At 49.9% G+C, this 20,252-nt stretch overlaps 1 protein-coding gene across 1 annotated transcript in view; it reads left to right on the forward strand.

The window, feature by feature from the left end:
* Nucleotides 1-20,252, forward strand: part of ACAD10 (acyl-CoA dehydrogenase family member 10) — a 55,255-nt gene that overhangs the window by 30,328 nt on the left and 4,675 nt on the right. The window contains 8 exon segments of the mRNA XM_060249645.1: nt 3,531-3,857; nt 3,860-3,906; nt 9,163-9,303; nt 9,636-9,773; nt 11,963-12,053; nt 15,790-15,948; nt 17,203-17,375; nt 19,799-19,946. Of these exon segments, the coding sequence (XP_060105628.1) occupies nt 3,531-3,857; nt 3,860-3,906; nt 9,163-9,303; nt 9,636-9,773; nt 11,963-12,053; nt 15,790-15,948; nt 17,203-17,375; nt 19,799-19,946 (1,224 nt within the window).

Consider the following 20,252-nt stretch of genomic DNA (forward strand, 5'->3'; position numbering starts at 1 on the left):
GATACTCGGAAGCCTAGATAGTCTAGTTCAGTCTTGTGAAATTCACATTTTGATAGTTTGGCATACAACTTGTGCTTGCACAGGGTGCTCAACACTTTTCTGACTAGTGGTACATGTGACTTGAGATCTGGCGAATAGATAATGATGTCATCAAGGTACACCACCACCCCCTTAAACAGGAACTCTCGCAGAACCTCGTTGATAAAGTTCATGAATACCCCAGGGGCCCCCTGTAGCCCGAAAGGCATAACCAAGTACTCAAATTGTCCTAGCGGGGTATTGAACGCGGTCTTCCACTCGTCCCCCTCCCTGATGCGGACTCGGAAGTACGCGTCTCGGAGGTCGAGTTTTGTGAATATTTTCCCTGTGGCCACAGTATTCAATAGGTCCTTAATCAATGGGATCGGGTAGGCATTATACATCGAAATCCCGTTTATCGAGCGAAAATCTGTGCAAAGTCTAAGCGACCCATCCTTTTTCTTTCTGAAGAGGACGGGGGCGGCATGGGGGGCTGTTGCCGGTCGTATGAACCCCCGCTTCAGGTTTTTGTCCAAAAATTTGCGGAGTTCCGCTTTCTCCGCCCAACCCATGGAGTACAGTTTCGCTTTTGGCAGTTGTTGCCCCGGGATCAGTTCGATTGCACAGTCCGTGGGGCGGTGGGGTGGTAACTCATCCGCCTCCTTCTCACTAAAGGCCAGTTTTAAGTCCCGGTATTCTTTGGGGATCGAGGCGACCTCCTCGAGGGTGAGGCAGGCTCGCTCATTCCGGGGAGGCGGATGCGGCCCCCATTCGGGGCGCCAATGGTGGTGTTCGCACCTCCAGTCCGGGAATCGGACGATCTGCTCCTCCCACCTTATGTCTGGCTGGTGGCGGGCGAGCCAACCCGAGCCCATCACCACATCAAACGAGCAAGAGGGGGCAATTACAAAAGTTTCGATCCCCCAATGCTCTTCGGTCCCAACGGGGACCGCCTGCGTTTCTAGCTTACATGGCTCTCCCCTCATGGGCCCCCCGTCCATCTGCTGGAAAAGCATGGGTAGCGGGAGGGGGGACGTGGCTAATCCTAGCGCCTCTACTAGGCGGGGGGTGATTAAGTCCCGGTTGCACCCCGAGTCGATTAGTGCTCGGGCATGCATGAACCGTTTTAGGTTCGGGTTGAGAAGGGTTACGGCCATAAACAATAAACCCCCAGTGGCTCTCACCGTGAGGAGTGCCGGCTGTTGCTGGACCTGCTTCGCGGCACCCATTAAAGCAGGTCGTTGTCGTTTCCCGCCGACTCGGTGTCGTCCGACTCCCCGGTCGATTCTTCCACGGTTTCTGGTTCGGCGGTAAAATCCTCGTCAGTCGCCAAGGTGGTGGCGACGGAGCCCCGTCCGGGCTCTTTCGGCCGATTACTCTTTTTCTTCTTGGGCCCCGATGCGGTTGGCCTGGCTGTCGGCGGGGTGGACCCCGCTTTGGCTGGGCAGTTGGAGGCGAGGTGGTCCGGGTCGCCGCACCGGTAACACTTTCGGGCAGTGGTGGGGGTCGAGGTTGTCGGGGCCCGTCGCCCCTCCGCCTTGGTGGGTGTGGATTTCAACCCCTTCTTCGCCAGTTGCTGTCGGCGAAGCCCCACGTGCTGGATGTTGGTCTCGACCTCTCCGGCTAGCTGGATCCACCCGACCAAGGTGTCGGGTCGCCCGTGGCTGTAGCAGCGGTCGAGGACGTTCGGGTTCAGCCCGTTACAAAAAGCAGTATATTTCATAATCTCGTTCCACCCTCTCACTGCCGCGCAGTAGCCCAGGAACTCCGTGGCATACTCGCGACAGTGAGAGGGTGGAACTGTTATAATGTCAGAACTTAAGAACTCCAGGCAGATCCCATACTTAGTTTCCAAGCTAGGATTTTATTATAGAGAACTAAGAACTGTTAGATACAAGGTACAAGATAACAGTGATGGCGAGAGCCAGCACTGGCCCAGTTTTATATAGTAAAACAAACAACCCACAAAGCTTTAATTCACACCGTTACAGGCACATCTGTCTTCCCACCAGTGCTATCAGCAAAGACGTTGCCTCCTTACTCTGAAGGCCACACGATTCGGCTTCAAAGGGTGTCAGTGTGAGAAAGTACAGAGATACAACATTATTCAGTCTACAGCCCCCAAATACTTTGGATACCATCGGGGCAGGGTTAACTACTACTCAGGCACTTCAGGTTAAGAAAGGTTACAATATGGGGTCGGTCTGGTTCAACGCTCAGGTCCCCTCTACGCATACTTGCCAACCATCAATTATACTGGTTCTACATTAAGCTAGCAATAATAAAGTTACAAGTTCTGACATAGGGTAGCATCTGTCAGAGCTCTCTCAGCCCCCCCTAGCCCACAGGGTGTCTGTTGTGGAGGGGGGAAGGTAAAGGAGATTGTGATTGCTCTGAGACTCTGCGATTCAGAGTATAGGGCGAGATATATATCCAATATATTAATATTATTATTATTATTATTATTATTATTATTATTATTATTATTATTGGAGTAGAAATACGCAAGAGTCTTGTGGCACTCCTAAGACAAATAAAATTGTATTCTAGGTTACGTTTTCATAAACAAGAGCAGGTGAGCTGCAAAGAATGCAAAAAAGAATAGGCTCTGCTGGTGAAAAGTGTAACATGGCAAATCCTTGGGAGTTTCAAGGCTAGCAACACGTAGAGGTGGTTTGCCATTGCTGGCCTCTGCACAGCAACCCTGGACTTGTTTGTGATCTCCCATCCAAGGAATAAGCAGGGTTGACCTTGCTCAGCTTCCAAGATCTGGCTAGACTGGGCAAGCCTGGACCATCCAAGGCAGAGCAGAGTAAGCTCTGCCCGACAAAAAAAAGTGTGCTGGAACAGCATGGTCGTCTTTCAAGCGCCACAAGGACCCGACCCTCTTTGCTGCAAGAGATCAACTTCCCTCTCCCCTGAATTATTAGCATGTTGGTGTCCAGCATCGGTATTTCGAATAGCCAAGCACTTGTTTGAGACAAAGACTCGTTTTCTTGAGAATCCGGTACTTGCCCAAGGTACCATACCTTGGAAGCGATACAAAGTTTCACACGGTATAGATTCTTAAAGGCTACTTCAAAAGCAATAGGAAAGATAGCTTCAAACCATAACATACAGATGTGAATTGCAACAGATGTTCAAGGGGTACTACCAACTACCATTATGTGGTTACAACTTCCCCCGGTTTCCCAGACATTCCTGTCTTTCTGATAAGATGTGTAAATGAGAACAGTTGGTGGGGGGGGGGCGGGAGGCGCCTTCCTTCTATCATCAAGGTTACTTGCATATTCTCAATCTTCTACCCAGGGGTGAGAAAGAAAGGAGAGAGAAGAAAGAAGGGGGGGGGGGGCGGAAACAAGCTTTGAAATGCAGCTATGAGAGAGAAGGATTTTAAGGCAGGGAGGAAATGGCTTCCAATACCTGTATTGATTTAATACACAGAAATAGCATGATGAACATCAGCTGGCAAACCACGCAGCTTTCAAAGATCTGCCATTCCTTCCACCCAGGGCAGGCCAGCTCAGCAACAGCCGAAAGCAGCGGGCGGCAGGCGGAGCAGATGGCCGACCTTGCCTGGGACTTTGCCACCAAGGAAGGTTTCCGAGTCTTCAAAGGGCTTTCGGTCCCCAGACCTCCAAGAGTGCCGGCTGGTCCCAGCCCACCCCCAAGGAGGAGCTACGCCACGGGGCCCCACTCCGGGTTGGCTCCCGCATCCAGGTCTCACCTGATCATCTCCCTGGAAGGCCTGCCAGGCCGGGTTCAAGAGCTGCATCGCAAGCTGCAGAGATTCATGGAGGCCCACGTTTACCCCGCCGAGCAGGTCCTGCGAGACCACCAGCTGCCCAGAGCAGGTGGACTCCACATCCCCTCACAGAGGAGCTCAAGGCAAGTGGTGTCCCACAAAGAAGAACACAGCCACAGCCTGGTTTTTCAGTGGGCAAAAGAAAGAAAGTGCAGTCAGCCTTTGAGAGGTTACTTTGAATCACAGAGTTGGAAGGGACCTCCAGGGCCATCTAGTCCAACCCCCTGCACAGTGCAGGAAACTCACAAATCTCCCCCTAAATTCACAGGATCTTCATTGCTGTCAGATGGCCATCTTCCCTCTGTTGAAAAACCTCCAAGGAAGGAGAGCCCACCACCTTCCAATGAGGAAGCCTGTTCCACTGAGGAACCGCTCTAATGGTCAGGCAGTTCATAGAATCACAGTTGGAAAGGACCTCCAGGGCCATCTAGTCCAACCCCCTGCACAGTGCAGGAAACTCACAAACCTCCCCCTAAATTCACAGGATCCTCATTGCTGTCCGATGGCCATCTAGCCTCTGTTTCAAAACCTCCAAGGAAGGAGAGCCCACCACCTCCCAAGGAGGAAGCCTGTTCCACTGAGGAACCGCTCTAACAATCAGGAAGTTCTTCTAATGCTGAGCCGGAAATTCTTTTGATTTAATTTCAATCCATTTGTTCTGGTCCTGCCTTCCGGGGCCACAGAAAACAATTTCACCCCATCCTCTCTAGGACAGCCCTTCAAGACTTGAAGATGGGGATCCTATCACCTCTCAGCCGCCTCCTCTCCAGGCTAAACATGCCCAGCTCCTTCAACCTTTCCTCACAGGACTTGGTCTCCAGACCCCTCATCATCTATAGGACAGCCCTTCAAGGACTTGAAGATGGTGATCCTATCACCCTCTAAAGCTTGGCAGGGTTTGGGTGTCTGCTGGCTAAGTTTTGTTGTTAGGCTGACAGCCTTCTGCAATTGGTTTTATTATTTGTGGTGGGGTTTTTAAATGTTCTCATGGTGAGAGAGGCTTCTCGGGAAGTCCCTGGGGAACTGCTGCCAGTCTGAGGCAGGCCTATAGCCACAATGGGGGGGGGGGTTGTGGGGGCACTGCCCTCCAACTTCCAGGCAGAGCTGCCTGACTCCCAGGGGCCCCTCTGAGGGGCAGTCTGCTTCCCCCCCTTTTTTTCTTTGCTATGGCTGAACCACCAAACTATCATCAGCGGCAGCCAGAGCCAGGAAAGCTAAGCAGGGCACAGGGCAGCTTCGTGCATGATCATCCAAATACGGTTAAGCGCTTCAAATGCTTCATCTAGAGGAGAGTCTGGTAGCACCATAGAGATGGGAGCTTTGACTCTCGAAAGCTTATACCCTGGAAACCTTGCCTGTCTCTATGGTGCTCCTGGACTCTAGTTGTTAAGAACATAAGAGAAGCCCTGTTGGATCAGGCCAATGGCCCCTCCAGTCCAACACTCTGTGTCACATAAGAACATAAGGGAAGCCCTGTTGGATCAGGCCAGTGGCCCCTCCAGTCCAACACTCTGTGTCACATAAGAACATAAGAGAAGCCATGTTGGATCAGGCCAGTGGCCCATCCAGTCCGACACTCTGTGTCACATAAGAACATAAGAGAAGCCCTGTTGGATCAGGCCAATGGCCCCTCCAGTCCAACACTCTGTGTCACATAAGAACATAAGAGAAGCCATGTTGGATCAGGCCAATGGCCCATCCAGTCCAACACTCTGTGTCACATAAGAACATAAGAGAAGCCATGTTGGATCAGGCCAATGGCCCCTCCAGTCCAACACTCTGTGTCACATAAGAACATAAGAGAAGCCCTGTTGGATCAGGCCAATGGCCCCCTCCAGTCCAACACTCTGTGTCACATAAGAACATAAGAGAAGCCATGTTGGATCAGGCCAATGGCCCCTCCAGTCCAACACTCTGTGTCACATAAGAACATAAGAGAAGCCATGTTGGATCAGGCCAATGGCCCCTCAGTCCAACACTCTGTGTCACATAAGAACATAAGAGAAGCCCTGTTGGATCAGGCCAATGGCCCCTCCAGTCCAACACTCTGTGTCACATAAGAACATAAGAGAAGCCATGTTGGATCAGGCCAATGGCCCCTCCAGTCCAACACTCTGTGTCACATAAGAACATAAGAGAAGCCATGTTGGATCAGGCCAATGGCCCCTCCACTCCAACACTCTGTGTCACATAAGAACATAAGAGAAGCCCTGTTGGATCAGGCCAATGGCCCCTCCAGTCCAACACTCTGTGTCACATAAGAACATAAGAGAAGCCATGTTGGATCAGGCCAATGGCCCCTCCAGTCCAACACTCTGTGTCACATAAGAACATAAGAGAAGCCATGTTGGATCAGGCCAATGGCCCCTCCAGTCCAACACTCTGTGTCACATAAGAACATAAGAGAAGCCATGTTGGATCAGGCCAATGGCCCCTCCAGTCCAACACTCTGTGTCACATAAGAACATAAGAGAAGCCCTGTTGGATCAGGCCAATGGCCCCTCCAGTCCAACACTCTGTGTCACATAAGAACATAAGAGAAGCCATGTTGGATCAGGCCAATGGCCCCTCCAGTCCAACACTCTGTGTCACATAAGAACATAAGAGAAGCCATGTTGGATCAGGCCAATGGCCCCTCCAGTCCAACACTCTGTGTCACATAAGAACATAAGAGAAGCCCTGTTGGATCAGGCCAATGGCCCCTCCAGTCCAACACTCTGTGTCACATAAGAACATAAGAGAAGCCCTGTTGGATCAGGCCAATGGCCCCTCCAGTCCAACACTCTGTGTCACATAAGAATGTAAGAGAAGCCATGTTGGATCAGGCCAATGGCCCATCGAGTCCAACACTCTGTGTCACATAAGAACATAAGAGAAGCCATGTTGGATCAGGCCAATGGCCCATCCAGTCCAACACTCTGTGTCACATGAGAACATAAGAGAAGCCCTGTTGGATCAGGCCAATGGCCCCTCCAGTCCAACACTCTGTGTCACATAAGAATGTAAGAGAAGCCCTGTTGGATCAGGCCAATGGCCCATCCAGTCCAACGCTCTGTGTCACATAAGAACATAAGAGAAGCCATGTTGGATCAGGCCAATGGCCCCTCCAGTCCAACACTCTGTGTCACATAAGAATGTAAGAGAAGCCATGTTGGATCAGGCCAATGGCCCCTCCAGTCCAACACTCTGTGTCACATAAGAACGTAAGAGAAGCCCTGTTGGATCAGGCCAATGGCCCATCCAGTCCAACGCTCTGTGTCACATAAGAACATAAGAGAAGCCCTGTTGGATCAGGCCAATGGCCCATCCAGTCCAACACTCTGTGTCACATAAGAACATTAGAGAAACCCTGTTGGATCAGGCCAATGGTCCAACACTCTGTGTCACACAGTGGCCAAAAGGGAAGGGAATTAAAAACAAATCAGCCAGTATCCTAATGCCCCTGTATAAATCGATGGTGTGGTCTCATTTGGAGTACTGTGTGCAGTTCTGGTCACCGCAGCTCAAAAAGGATATTATAGCATTGGAGAAAGTCCAGAAAAGGGCAACTAGAATGATTAAAGGGCTGGAACACTTTCCCTATGACGAAAGGTTGAAACACTTGGGACTCTTTAGCTTGGAGAAACGTCGACTGCGGGGTGACACGATAGAGGTTTGCAAGATAATGCAGGGATGGAGAAAGTAGAGAAAGAAGTACTTTTCTCCCTTTCTCACAATACAAGAACTCGTGGGCATTCGATGAAATTGCTGAGCAGTCAGGTTAAAACGGATAAAAGGAGGTATTTCTTCACCCAAAGGGTGATTAACATGTGGAATTCACTGCCACAAGAGGTGGTGGCGGCGAGAAGCATAGACAGCTTCAAGAGGGGGTTAGATAAAGATATGGAGCAAAAGTCCATCAGTGGCTATTAGCCACAGTGTGTGTGTATATATATATATATATATATATATATATATATATATATATATATATATATATATATATATATATAATTTTTTTTGGCCACTGTGTGACACAGATTGTTGGACTGGATGGGCCATTGGCCTGATCCAACATGGCTTCTCTTATGTTCAAAAAACACAGGTGCCATCAGAAAGTCCATCAGTGGGGCCAGGACACTAGAAGCCTTCTCACTGTTGCCCCTTCCAAGCACCAAGAATACAGAGCATCACTTGCCCCAGACAGAGAGTTCCAACAATACCCTGTGGCTAATAGCCACTGATGAACCTCTGCTCCATACGTTTATCCAATCCCCTCTTGAAGCTGGCTATGCTTGTAGCTGCCACCACCTCCCGTGGCAGTGAATTCCATGTGTTAATTACCCTTTGGGTGAAAAAGTTCTACTGGAGACAAACACAGCTACACTCCGAAATGACCAAACGCTTCAGTATATATCACGATCCAATGGTGGCACCATCTCTGTGGCAGACACAAGGACACTGTTATGTCTAGCTTGGCCCTCTAATGAGTTTTTGATAGCAATAGGGTAAGATGCAGAGCTGCTTGCGGCTTTGAATTGCCATCCCCTGCCCTCTGGGAGTCAGGCAAGGCCTTCGCTCACATTTTCCCAGTTTCTACGATATTGTACTGTCTTGCAGGCACTGAGCATCAGGTGCCAGAAGTCTGGCAAGGTAGGGTCATTCAGTCCAGGGTTGGGGTTCAGAAGTCAGCGTCGTTCAATCCAAGGTCAGAAGTCCAGAAGTCAGGCAAGGCAGAGTTAATGGTGTAGCATCTATCGTACTTGTTGCATCCACACCTAACAGTCTCTCTTGGCAAGCATGACCCCATGCCTTAGGGTCAAGATTGCAGCCTGCTGCTCAGAAGCAATCCTGCAACTACTCATCTTTGTTATCAGTAAGCAACTGGCGTTGGGTCAGGAGGCGTGCATTTTGCTGTCTTGTCAGTAGCTTTGTTCTCAGCCTCTGTCTGCAGCACTCTAAGGGGGTGGGAGATACTGGTGGGCTGAGAATGGCCAACTGAGGTTCACCTGCTGAATCAGGGCTGGAGGGTGTCGGGTGACTCTGCACCAGCTGTTGGCTGTGAATCTTGACAAGCCTGCAGCTCATTATCCTTCTGGTCAGCTTCTGTTAACTCAAGGCTGGCTACATGAGCTCCTCTTCTGAGGAGTCCTCACTATTGCTAAGCCCTGACTGACCCACAACAGATATATTTTTCAGACACTAACTTCATGAGTTCAAAATTTCATGCAGTCAGAAGGGCCAAGAACTTGCTTTCATAATAAATCGGAGTTGAATAGAGGAAGGTGCATTCTGTGCCCTTATCATAGGGCCCTGTGGGTCTGAACCTTCCTAAGTATCCCCCTGTTCTCTCCCTTCAGGACCGGGCCAAGTCTGAGGGCCTCTGGAACCTTTTCATACCAGCGGAGAGTGACCCAGATATGAAATATGGAGCAGGCCTGACAAATCTGGAGTACGCCCACTTGTGTGAACTGATGGGGACTTCACTGTATGCACCCGAGGTACCCATGATGGAGGCTCTGCCCAGTTGCGCTGTGGGAAGCCAGATTGTGGGGGGGATGAGCCTGAAGAGTGAATTTGGGAGCCCCGTCTGACCTTTGATCTGTGCAGGGAGACCTGAGGCCCAAAGGGAGAGTTCCCTTGCTCTCTTTTGCCCAACAGCTGTGACTTCTGGGAAGGCCTCTGGCCTGCCGTCCTCATCCTCTCCACTGGGAAGCCTGTCTTGACTGGATCTCACCCAAATACCACTTCCAGTGCACTGCAGGTCGCCCGTTTCCGGCTAGAGCCCTCCAAGGGTGATGGTCATGGATTGGCTTTTGACTTGTTTTTGCAGATATTCAACTGCTCCGCCCCAGACACAGGCAACATGGAGGTGCTGATACGTTACGGCACGGAAGCACAGAAGGAGCGCTGGCTGCAGCCTCTGCTGGAGGGCAAGATCCGCTCCTGCTTCGCTATGACGGAGCCACAGGTCAGTGGCCCCTGCCAAAAGCTGGTTGCCCTTGTCTCCGCTTGCGAAGGGAGTCAGAGATGGTTTTCTACACCTGACTCAGAAAGCCAACATGCTGCATTTAAACACTGCAAAAGTTTCTCCCATCCACCCTAAGTCAAAAGAAAATGGCATATTAAAAGTGAAGATACATGCCATGTTTCAAGCGATGTTGGCTATTTCCCCATGCATTATCGGTCCCAGGCAGTGTTCCCTCTAAGCTGAGTTAGTGTGAGCTAGCTCACAGTTTTTTAGCCTCTGACTCACACAGAAAGGATGGCCCCAGAGCAAACTAATTTATGCAGTAGCTCACAACTTTAACGCCAGTAGCTTACAAAGAATTTTTGCTCACAAGACTCTGCGGCTTCGAGGGAGTATCGGTCTCAGGTTCAATCCTTTTGGGAAGTCTTTTCTCCAATCTTTCTCAAACCTGTTTTGTTCAGAATTTTGGGAAAGATCACAGTAATGCCTGGACGACTGCCTTGTGGGTGGGGAAATTCAGCTTTTCGTATGGTAGCCATTTCCTCCATCTACCACTGGAGGGCTTTTTAATTCTTTACAAAATTGGCACTAGAATATCGCTACATCGATATACCACTGTAACAACAGGTATAATATGTTCTCTGAATTCTCATTTTATTTCCATATAAAAGTATATTTTATTTCCATAAAAAAGTTTATTTCTCCTCCCTTGTAGAGATATAAGGGGAAAGGCATATACTGGCGATAGAAGGGGCTAGAAATTTTAAAAAACGAAAGCTGGGAATTCAGAGAACCTGTTACAGCTGTTGTTGATAAGGATATATTGGTGGTAATATTCTCATGTTGATTTGCTTTACTGCCAACCCCCAAGTCGCCCAGGGAACAGGGACTGGTTTCCCCGTGGAAGGCCCTTGTCACACACAGCGCATTTATCTGCAGCCCCCTCAGCAGCAGGGAAACCACACAAGCCCCTCCCTGTGTAAAAACCACCATCCCGGCCTCTCCGCCCTGCCAGGTGAGCCTCACTCACTCCTGCCTTTGCAATCTGCACAAAAGTGTTAGGTTGCTAACATAGCCCCTTCCAAACCCACCACCCCCTCGGCTGGGGCTCTGTGTGGTCTTGAGCAGAATAGGCTGCGTCTCACCCCTTGCATCTTGGGAGCTTTAAACCAGAGATGTGTTGACTGAATCAGAGAGTTCCTGTCAGAAAAGCAGAACCCCACCCTGGCTCCCCCACAGCATCAGGGGGTGAGATCATAAAGGCCAACTCCAAATCAGATCTTCTCTGGTAGCGTCAGGAGTCTTACAGATGCCACTTGTTGACCACTTTTGACCAGTGTTCCCTCTAAACTGAGTTAGTGTGAGGTAGCTCACAGATTTTTAGCCTCCAGCTCACACTGAAGCCAGTTTGGTGTAGTGGTTAAGTGTGCAGACTCTTATCTGGGAGAACCGAGTTTGATTCTCCGCTCCTCCACTTGCACCTGCTAGCATGGCCTTGGGTCAGCCATTAGCTCTTGCAGGAGTTGTCCTTAGAAGGGCAGTTTCTGTCAGAGCTCTCTCAGCCCCACCCAACTCACAGGGTGTCTGTTGTGGGGGAGGAAGAGAAGGTGATTGTCAGAGAGCCAGTTTGGTGTAGTGGTTAACTGTGCGGACTCTTATCTGGGAGAACCGGGTTCGATTCCCCACTCCTCCACTTGCACCTGCTGGAATGGCCTGGGGTTAGCCATAGCTCTGGAAGAGGTTGTCCTTGAAAGGGCAGCTGCTGTGAGAGTCCTCTCAGCCCCACCCACCTCACAGGGTATCTGTTGTGGGGGAGGAAGATAAAGGAGTTTGTGAGCCGCTCTGAGACTCTGAGTAGAAAGTGGGATATAAATCCAATATCTTCTTCACACATTTTTGTCTTAGCTCCGGAAAAATGGCCCCAGAGCGAATGTAACTGATGCAGTAGCTCACAACTTTGATAATAGTAGCTCACAAAGCAGAATTTTTGCTCACAAGTCTCTGCAGCTTAGAGGGAATGTTGACTCGTTTTCAAACCGGCAGAACCATTCCTCTCTTTCTCCTCCTTGAGAGTCGAAGGTAAGTTTGTGTTGAATGCAGTGGAAGCACCTCCAACCCAGCCCGGCAGTTCAGTAGGTGTTTCACCGGCTTTTGCTCTGCTTCGCTCTAAAACAAAGCATCTCACTTAGGTTGCTTCCTCTGATGCCACCAACATTGAAGCTTCCATCACCGAAGGAAAAGGCGTCTATGTTCTGAATGGACGCAAGTGGTGGATTTCAGGTATGTTGCGGAATCTTTTGAACATCTGAATCTGCCTTCTACTGAATCAGACCCTCCTGGGTCCATCAAAGTCACTCTTGTCTACTCAGACCAGCAGCGGCTCTCCAGGTCTCAAGCTGAGGTTTCTCACGCCTACTTGCCTGGAACCTTTTTAGTTGGAGATGCCAGGGATTGAGTCTGGGACCTTCTGCTTACCAAGCAGATGCTCTACCACTGAGCCACATTCCCATTCATGGCTCTCCAGGGCCTCAAGCTGAGGTTTTTCACGCCTACTTGCCTGGACCCTTTTTAGTTGGAGATGCCAGGGATTGAACCTGGGACCTTCTGCTTACCAAGCAGATTCTCTTCCCCTGAGCCACACAGCCCTTCCCCATGAAGCTGCCTTCTACTGAATCAGACCTTCCTTGGTCCATCAAAGTCAGTCTTGTCTCCTCAGACTGGCAGCGGCTCTCCAGGATCTCAAGCGGAGGTTTTTCACACCTACTTGCCTAGATCCTGTTTAGTTAGAGATGCCGGGGATTGAACCTGGGACCTTCTGCTTACCAAGCAGATGCTCTACCCCTGAGCCACAGCCCCATTCATGGCTCTCCAGGGTCTCAAGCTGAGGTTTTCACGCCTATTTGCCTGGACCCTTTTTAGTTGGAGATGCTGCGGATTGAGTCTGGGACCTTCTGCTTAGCAAGCAGATGCTCTATCACTGAGCCACCGTCCTTCCCCATAGTTGAACATATGAAGCTGCCTTCTACTGAATCAGACCCTCGGTCCATCAAAGTCAGTATTGTCTACTCAGACTGGCAGCGGCTCCTCAGGGTCTCAAGAGGAGGTTTTTCACACCTACTTGCCTGGACCCTTTTTTAGTGGAGATGCTGGGATTGAACCTGGGATCTTCTGCTTAGCAAGCAGATGCTCTACCACTGAGCCACCGCTCCTCCCCAATTTTGGCTCCCCCCAACCAGCATCTTCCTGCAGCAATTTGCTGAGACATGGAATAAAAAGTATAGGTCAAGAGTGGGTCAGCGCCCTGAGGGACTGCTCAGCCTCCTGAGTTCTCTTGTGGCTGGTCAGAAACAGAGGCTTCTGGGAAGTCCTTGCTTCGTCTCCTGCTGGCTGGGCACTGCCTGAGAGCCGCACATGGGGCCTGGTGAGCCAGGGAGGCTGCAAGCCGGCAGAGGCTGGGCACAAAGCAGCCGCAGAAGTATAGGAACCTTTGGAGCAAGGGGAGACAATTGTAGGAAGAAGCCTTGCCTGGCTGGGAGACCACTGGCTAGGCCAGCATTCAGCCTTCACCGTGGACACTAGTGTTGCCTTGAAGCTGCACCAAAACCGATGGTTGCTGGGGTAGGGGGAGGAAGCAAGAAAGATGGCTGTAGTGAAAGTGCAGGAGACTCGGCCGTTCCGAGGCTGCCTGGGGTATTGGGGATCATAACTTATGAATATAAGAAGAGCCTTGCTAAGGTGGAGCAGCGAATCCATTTTGAGTCCATCAAACATCCACTTAATTGGGTGGCCCCCAAGCTGGGAATTCAGAGAACCTGTTGCAGCTATTGTTGCAACGGTGCATAACAACATTCTATAATGGTATATAACAACTAATAACAATATTCTAGAGGTTTTTTTTAGTTTGGGGGGGGGGAGTTGCCTAGGTACCCTTTCCACCCCACGCATAATTTTACAACCCTGTGTCTCACTCTTAACTGTCTTTAAAACTGAAAAGCTTCCTAAAAGAAAAGGGGCTCTTCTGCACATTTCCCTGCTCTGCAATGTCCTTTTTGGAGAAATGGCCACCAGCAGGAGCTTATTTACATATTAGGCCACACCCCCTTGACCCCAAGCCAGCCTGAACTGTGCTCCTGCTCAGAAAGAGCCGTGGCCTGCCTCACACGGAGTGAAATTTTCTTCATGTTCTCCACTGCAGCCCAATTATTAATTGTTCTTGTTCTATGATCTCATAACTACTAAGTTTACTCAGGAATCTGAGAAGGCACCTTCTTACAAGGCTTTTGGAAGTCCCTGTATATTATAATGTCTACTTCGAAAGGTTGGTGAGGCAGGCCTTTTCTTTGCAGAAGCCCTGCAGGTTTTCCGTCAGAAGGCTTTGTGTGCGCTTGATTCCCCACACAGCACACTTGAGTCTGGCCACTAGGAAAGAATAGGTGGTGGATATATTTAAGAACTGGCCGCATCTCCATCCCTTTGGTCCACCCCTTTGAGAGCCAGTTTGGTGTAGTGGTTAAGTGAGTGGACTCTTATCTGAGAGAACCGGGTTTGATTCCCCACTCCTCCACTAGCAGCTGCTGGAATTTCCCACTCTTCCACTTGCACCTGCTGGGAAAGGGGGCTGGAATGGCCTTGGGTCAGCCATAGCTCTAGCAGAGCTGTCCTTGAAAGGGCAGCTTTCTGTGAGAGCTCTCTCAAGCCAACCCACCTCACAGGGTGTCTGTTGTGTTGGAGGGGGGAAGGTAAAGAAGAAGACGACATTGGATTTGTATTCCGCCCTCCATTCAAGAGTCTCAGAGCGGCTCACAGAGCGACTCACCATCTCCTTTATCTCCCTCCCCCACAACAGACACCCTGTGAGGTGGGTGGGGCTGAGAGGGATCTCACAGCAGCTACCCTTTCAAGGACAACCTCTGCCAGGGCTCTGGCTGACCCAAGGCCATTCCAGCAGGTGCAAGTGGAGGAGTGGGGAATCAAACCCGGTTCTCCCAGATAAGAGAGCTATGGCTGACCCAAGGCCATTCCAGCAGGTGCAAGTGGAGGAGTGGGGAATCAAACCCGGTTCTCCCAGATAAGAGAGCTATGGCTGACCCAAGGCCATTCCAGCAGGTACAGGTAGAGAAGTGGGGAATCAAACCCGGTTCTCCCAGATAAGAGTCCGCACACTTAACCACTACACCAAACAGTCTCTAAAGGATATGTGGTGGACTTGTGAAAGAGTAAAAAAGTATTGGCAGATGATTCAAGAAGAGATTTCTAAGATCTTGGGATATGAATTTAACAAAGTTGCAGAGACTTTTCTGTTGGGATTACAAATGGAAAAATTTCCAAAAGAAGATAGAACTTTAATCTGGTACTTGCTCTCAGCTGCTAGGACATTGTATGCGCAGTTGTGGAAGCAAGAAAAAATACCAGAGAAATGGGATTGGATTGTAAAAGTTATGACATGGAGTGAAATGGACAAGTTAACAAGAATCTTAAGAGACTATGATTTAGAAGTATTTAAGATGGAGTGGAAGAAGTTCAGAAGACACGTAGAAAAAGAGTAAAAATAAAAGGACATTGGACAATTTTTGATAATGACTAAGTACAAGAGGGAGGAGGATATTAATTTTGGTTCTTATTAATTAAGGGTACCTTTAATATTAAGATTTTAAGTATATAACACCGGCGGGGGTCAAGTAACGGGGGGGAGGGGTGGGTAGAAAGTTATATATGGGATAGATTAAAAAAAAGTAATTATTAATGATGTAAGAAATTGAAATTTATTACCATAAGTTATTAATAAAATTGTTTGAAACTGCTCTAAAGGAGACGGTGAGCTGCTCTGAGATTCAGCGTATAGGGCAGGATATAAATCCAATATCATCTTCTTTGGAACACAGTCCTTGGCATGCAGGGTGTCTTTCTCTTTGCCCAAGTAGAAGCTTTAGGCACCTTTAGTCATGCATGGGAGTCCATTCAGTAGGCGCAGAGGGATCAAGCAGTGTCAGAACCTAACAGTTTCTCTCCTTGGCAGGCTCTCTGGATCCTCGTTGCCAGCTCTGCATCTTCATGGGCAAGACTGACCCTACAGCCCCAAGGCACAAGCAGCAGTCGATGCTCCTCGTTCCTATAGACACTCCTGGAATTACAGTCACTCGGCCACTCACCGTCTATGGCCTGGATGATGCTCCGGGTGAGACAAGAGGGATCTGTTGGGGATAGTTTCCAAACACTTCCTTCACAACCTGTGTGTATGTACACATCTGAGAGCCAGTTTGGTGTAGTGGTTAGGTGTGTGGACCCTTATCTGGGAGAAATGGGTTTGATTCCCCACTCCTCCACTTGCAGCTGCTGGAATGGCCTTGGGTCAGCCATCGCTCTCGTAGGAGTTGTCCTTGAAAGCGCAGCTGCTGTAAGAGCTCTCTCAACCCCACCTACCTCACAGGGTGTCTGTTGTGGCGGGGGGGGAGATAAAGGGGATTGTGAGCCGCTCAGACTCTGAGATTCGGAGCAGAGGGCGGGATATAAATCCGATATCATCATCATCTTCTCCTTCTGAAACCCACTTGCAGAAGAAGAAGGAGAAGACTGCAGATTTATACCCAGCCCTTCTCTCTGAATCAGAGTCTCAGAGCGGCTTACAATCTCCTTTATCTCCTTCTCCCACAACAGACACCCTGTGAGGTGGGTGAGGCTGAGAGAGCTCTCCCAGAAGCTGCCCTTTCAAGGACAACTCCTGCAAGAGCTATGGCTAACCCAAGGCCATTCCAGCAGCTTCAAGTGGACGAGTGGGGAATCAAACCCGGCACTCCCAGATAAGAGTCCGCGCGCTTAACCACTACATGGAACATGGAAGTCTCTTACACAGTAATATAAAATTAGAGACTTTTAAGACCAATGATAGCCACCGATGGACCTCTTCTCCATATTTTTATCTAACCCCCTCTTGAAGGTGGCTATGCTTGTGGCCGCCACCACCTCCTGTGGCAGAATTCCACATGTTAATCACCCTTTGGGCGAAGAAGGACTTCCTTTTATCTGTTCTAACCCGACTGCTCAGCAATTGCATCGAATGCCCACGAGTTCTCGTATTGTGAGAAAAGGAGAAAAGTACTTCTTTCTCTACTTTCTCCATCCCATGCATTATCTTGGCAACCTCTATCATGTCACCCCGCAGTCGATGTTTCTCCAAGCTAAAGAGCCCCAAGCGTTTCAACCTTTCATTTTAACCTGTTAATATCAGTGCAACATGACTGTTCTGAAAGGCTGGCGCTGATTGACCCTGAATGGGATCACAGTTGATCTAAGGGGATTCCAGTAAAGCCTCACGTCTGGCCCTGTCCTTCCTCTCAGTCGGTGCCTGTGGGGAGTTCAGTTCCTCCCTTCCATAGAGGACTATCTTGCAAAAGAAGCGCACTGAGCTCTGTCTTCTGTCTTCCCCTTCCAGCTGGCCACGGGGAGATCGCATTTGAAAACGTTTGTGTTCCCCAAGAGAACATCTTGCTGGGTCCTGGCCGGGGCTTCGAAATCGCCCAAGGGAGGCTGGGCCCAGGCAGAATACATCACTGCATGAGGCTGATCGGCTACGCAGAAAGAGCCCTGTCTCTCATGAAGGAGAGGGTGAGCAATACCAAGTATCGGGTCAGGCATCTCTTTCAGGCTGGCTCTCTTGCTGCTGGAGAAATGACTTCCACCGGACATGGTGCACCGTTCTCCGGCACAATGTTACTCTGTGTTGTCAGGGCCCTGACTCAAGGAACAACTCAGGTTAACAGTTCATCAGTTTATTCCAGGTATCAAGGGCAGTACATCAAAATCCTTGCTAAGACTGACATCTTAGCCCAGCGCCTCTCTATTTAAGCCCTCGCCCCAACCGTTATCGTTCGTGCAAGCGCGGCAAAGCAAAAGTAGCTTTTGGTGGTACCCACTTCTCCCAAGCCTGGGAGCCCAGGTGGTTATCTGTATTTCGTTAGTGGCTGACCTTGGTCGGTAGAAACTGCTTCGAGAATAAGTTCCTCAGATAAGACTGCGGAAGCAAGATGAGCTAAGCAGGAATGCATTCAAGCCAAATGATACTGTTACAGCAAAACCATGGCAAGAGGGACACAGAGACACTCTTGGCAGGCATTCCCTCTCCACCACTCCCTGATGGTTAGGTAGTATTACTGTTGGTGCAGTCAAGACAGAATCCTTTTATACCAATCTAGAGTTCCTCAAACCCTCATGTAAGCAGGCTCCATTATGCCAAGTACAGCTCATTGTCCCAGACAGATCCACCAGATTGTATGTATATCTGGTTCCTCATTCTGTCTTTAGTGTGATCAAGAAACAGCATCCAAGGCAGGGCATGCTGAGGTCCCAGGCACCTCCACCTTATTCTGTGGAACCAAGAAAAGGGGTGATGATAAAAGATGCGGCTAAGAGTGGAAAGCATGCCCCGTGGTGCAGAGTGGTAAAGCAGCAGTACTGTGAACTCTCTGCTCATGAACTGAGTTCGATTCTGGCGGAAGCTGAATTCAGGTAGCTGGCCCAAGGTTAACTCAGCCTTCCTTCCTTCCGAGGTTGGTCAAAGGAGTCCCCAGCTTGCTGGGGAGAAAGTGTAAAAGACTGGGGAAAGCAATGGCAAACCACCCCGTAAAAACTCTGCCGTGAAAACGTTGTGAAAGCAACGTCACCCCAGAGTCGGAAACGGCTGGTGCTTGCACAGGGGACCTTTCCTTTCCAAGAGTGGGAAAGAGGGCAAAATACACGCCCAAAATGTACACGTGTTTTATTGAGAACCCACAGACCTTCCCTGTATCCCCCCCCCGCAAAGGCAGAGAATTTGCTCACAAGGATATTTATTTATTTACTTAATTTCTTGTCAACGTTTCTCATAGAGACCCAAGGCAGATTATAGAGTTATAAAAGACTATGGGAAAATGCAGTAAATAACATACAATGAACAATGCAATAAGACTGGACTACACAGATTCAAGAGCAGTGAAATAGACAACAGTGTACTGCAACACATAAACTGGATTTCACAATTAGAGAACAAAGGCAGAGACTAGCATGAGCTTTCAGGAGGATATCTAACTTCCCCTCACCATTTCCTCTTCCCCAGAGCCCCATCCCTTTTCCTGCTTCCTTCTCTCCTTCCCACCCACCAACTCACCTATCTTCATCTGCCCACTGCATTCAGTTTACCTTCCTTCCCTCCAGTGGGCAGTCTGTGCTGGAGAAAACTGTGGCCTAGTTGTGTGGTGAAGAACCCACAAGGATTACCCTCAGAGTTACTGTGGTGGATTCATATGGACAAACTGACCAGGTGAAAACAGGGAGCTATCCTCCAGGCTAAATATGTGTTTTGGCCTGGTACCTAAAAGAAAGCAAAGCAGATGTCAGGCAGGCCTCCAAGGGGAAGGGTGTTCCAGAGACGAGGGGCCACCACAGAAAATACCTTGTCTCTAGTCATCATCCACCTCACCTCTGAGGACACAGAAAGCAAGGCTTGAGTCAGATCTTAACTAGTGGGCTGCATAGTAAGGGAGGAGACCACAGTCCTTCAAGAACCATGGTCCCAATCTCTTCAGGGCCAGTAAGAACCAACACTTTGAATTGTGTCCAGAAACAGATGGGTAACCAGTGGAGATATTTCAGCACTTGCTTCTCCAGCAACTCTGCTGATTCCAGGATATCCCCCCCGCCAATTCTTAGCTGAATCAGCAAGAGTTAGTTGAACCTCATCAAATGCAGAGAGCCCAGAGTCCTTCAAGACTTTAGCCCTCCCCACTGGCATCACCTTTGTCTTGTCAGGATCCCCTTTCAACTTGTTCATCCTCAGCCATTTAACCACAGCAGCAAGACACTGGTTGCATTAAATCCATGTCACACTATTGGCTAATCTAGACCACTGCTGATATGGCCATTGACTGAAGCTGGAAATGCCCTAAGAGGATGGCACCTGGCTGGGACACAGAGCCAAGGGAGTCCCAGAGGCTTACAGCTACACTTGTCCTGTCCTGGTTTACATGAAAACTCTGGATGTGGGTTTTTGGCAGGTGATGTCCCGCACAGCCTTCGGAAAGCCCTTAGCGGAACAAGGCACCATCCGGGCAGCCATCGCTGAGTCCCGGGTTGAAATTGAGCAGGCCCGGCTGCTAGTCCTCAAGGCAGCCCACCTCATGGATGTTGTGGGAAACAAGGCAAGTGCTTGGAGAGTCAGGGGGCAGGAATAGGCTTCCCAACCCTCCCGCCCTGGCGGGGGACCCCAGGATTTCCACCCTTTTCCCCCGCTCCCCAAAACAACGGAAGCGGGGGGAGGGGGGAAACGGCGCCGGGGAGCATGGCAAGCTGCCCCATCCCGGAGCGGGCGAGGCCGCTGCACCGCGCCGCCGCTGCCCCCTCCCCGCCCACCGCAGCTGCTCCTCCGAGATGGGCCCAGGCTGAGCCCATCTCGGAGGAGCAGCCAAGAGGCGGCAGCAGCGCAGGCAAAACCAGGGGAGGGCGGAGGCA

Source organism: Heteronotia binoei, chromosome 11, assembly GCF_032191835.1.
Source record: "Heteronotia binoei isolate CCM8104 ecotype False Entrance Well chromosome 11, APGP_CSIRO_Hbin_v1, whole genome shotgun sequence".
Taxonomy (NCBI): Eukaryota; Metazoa; Chordata; class Lepidosauria; order Squamata; family Gekkonidae; genus Heteronotia; species Heteronotia binoei.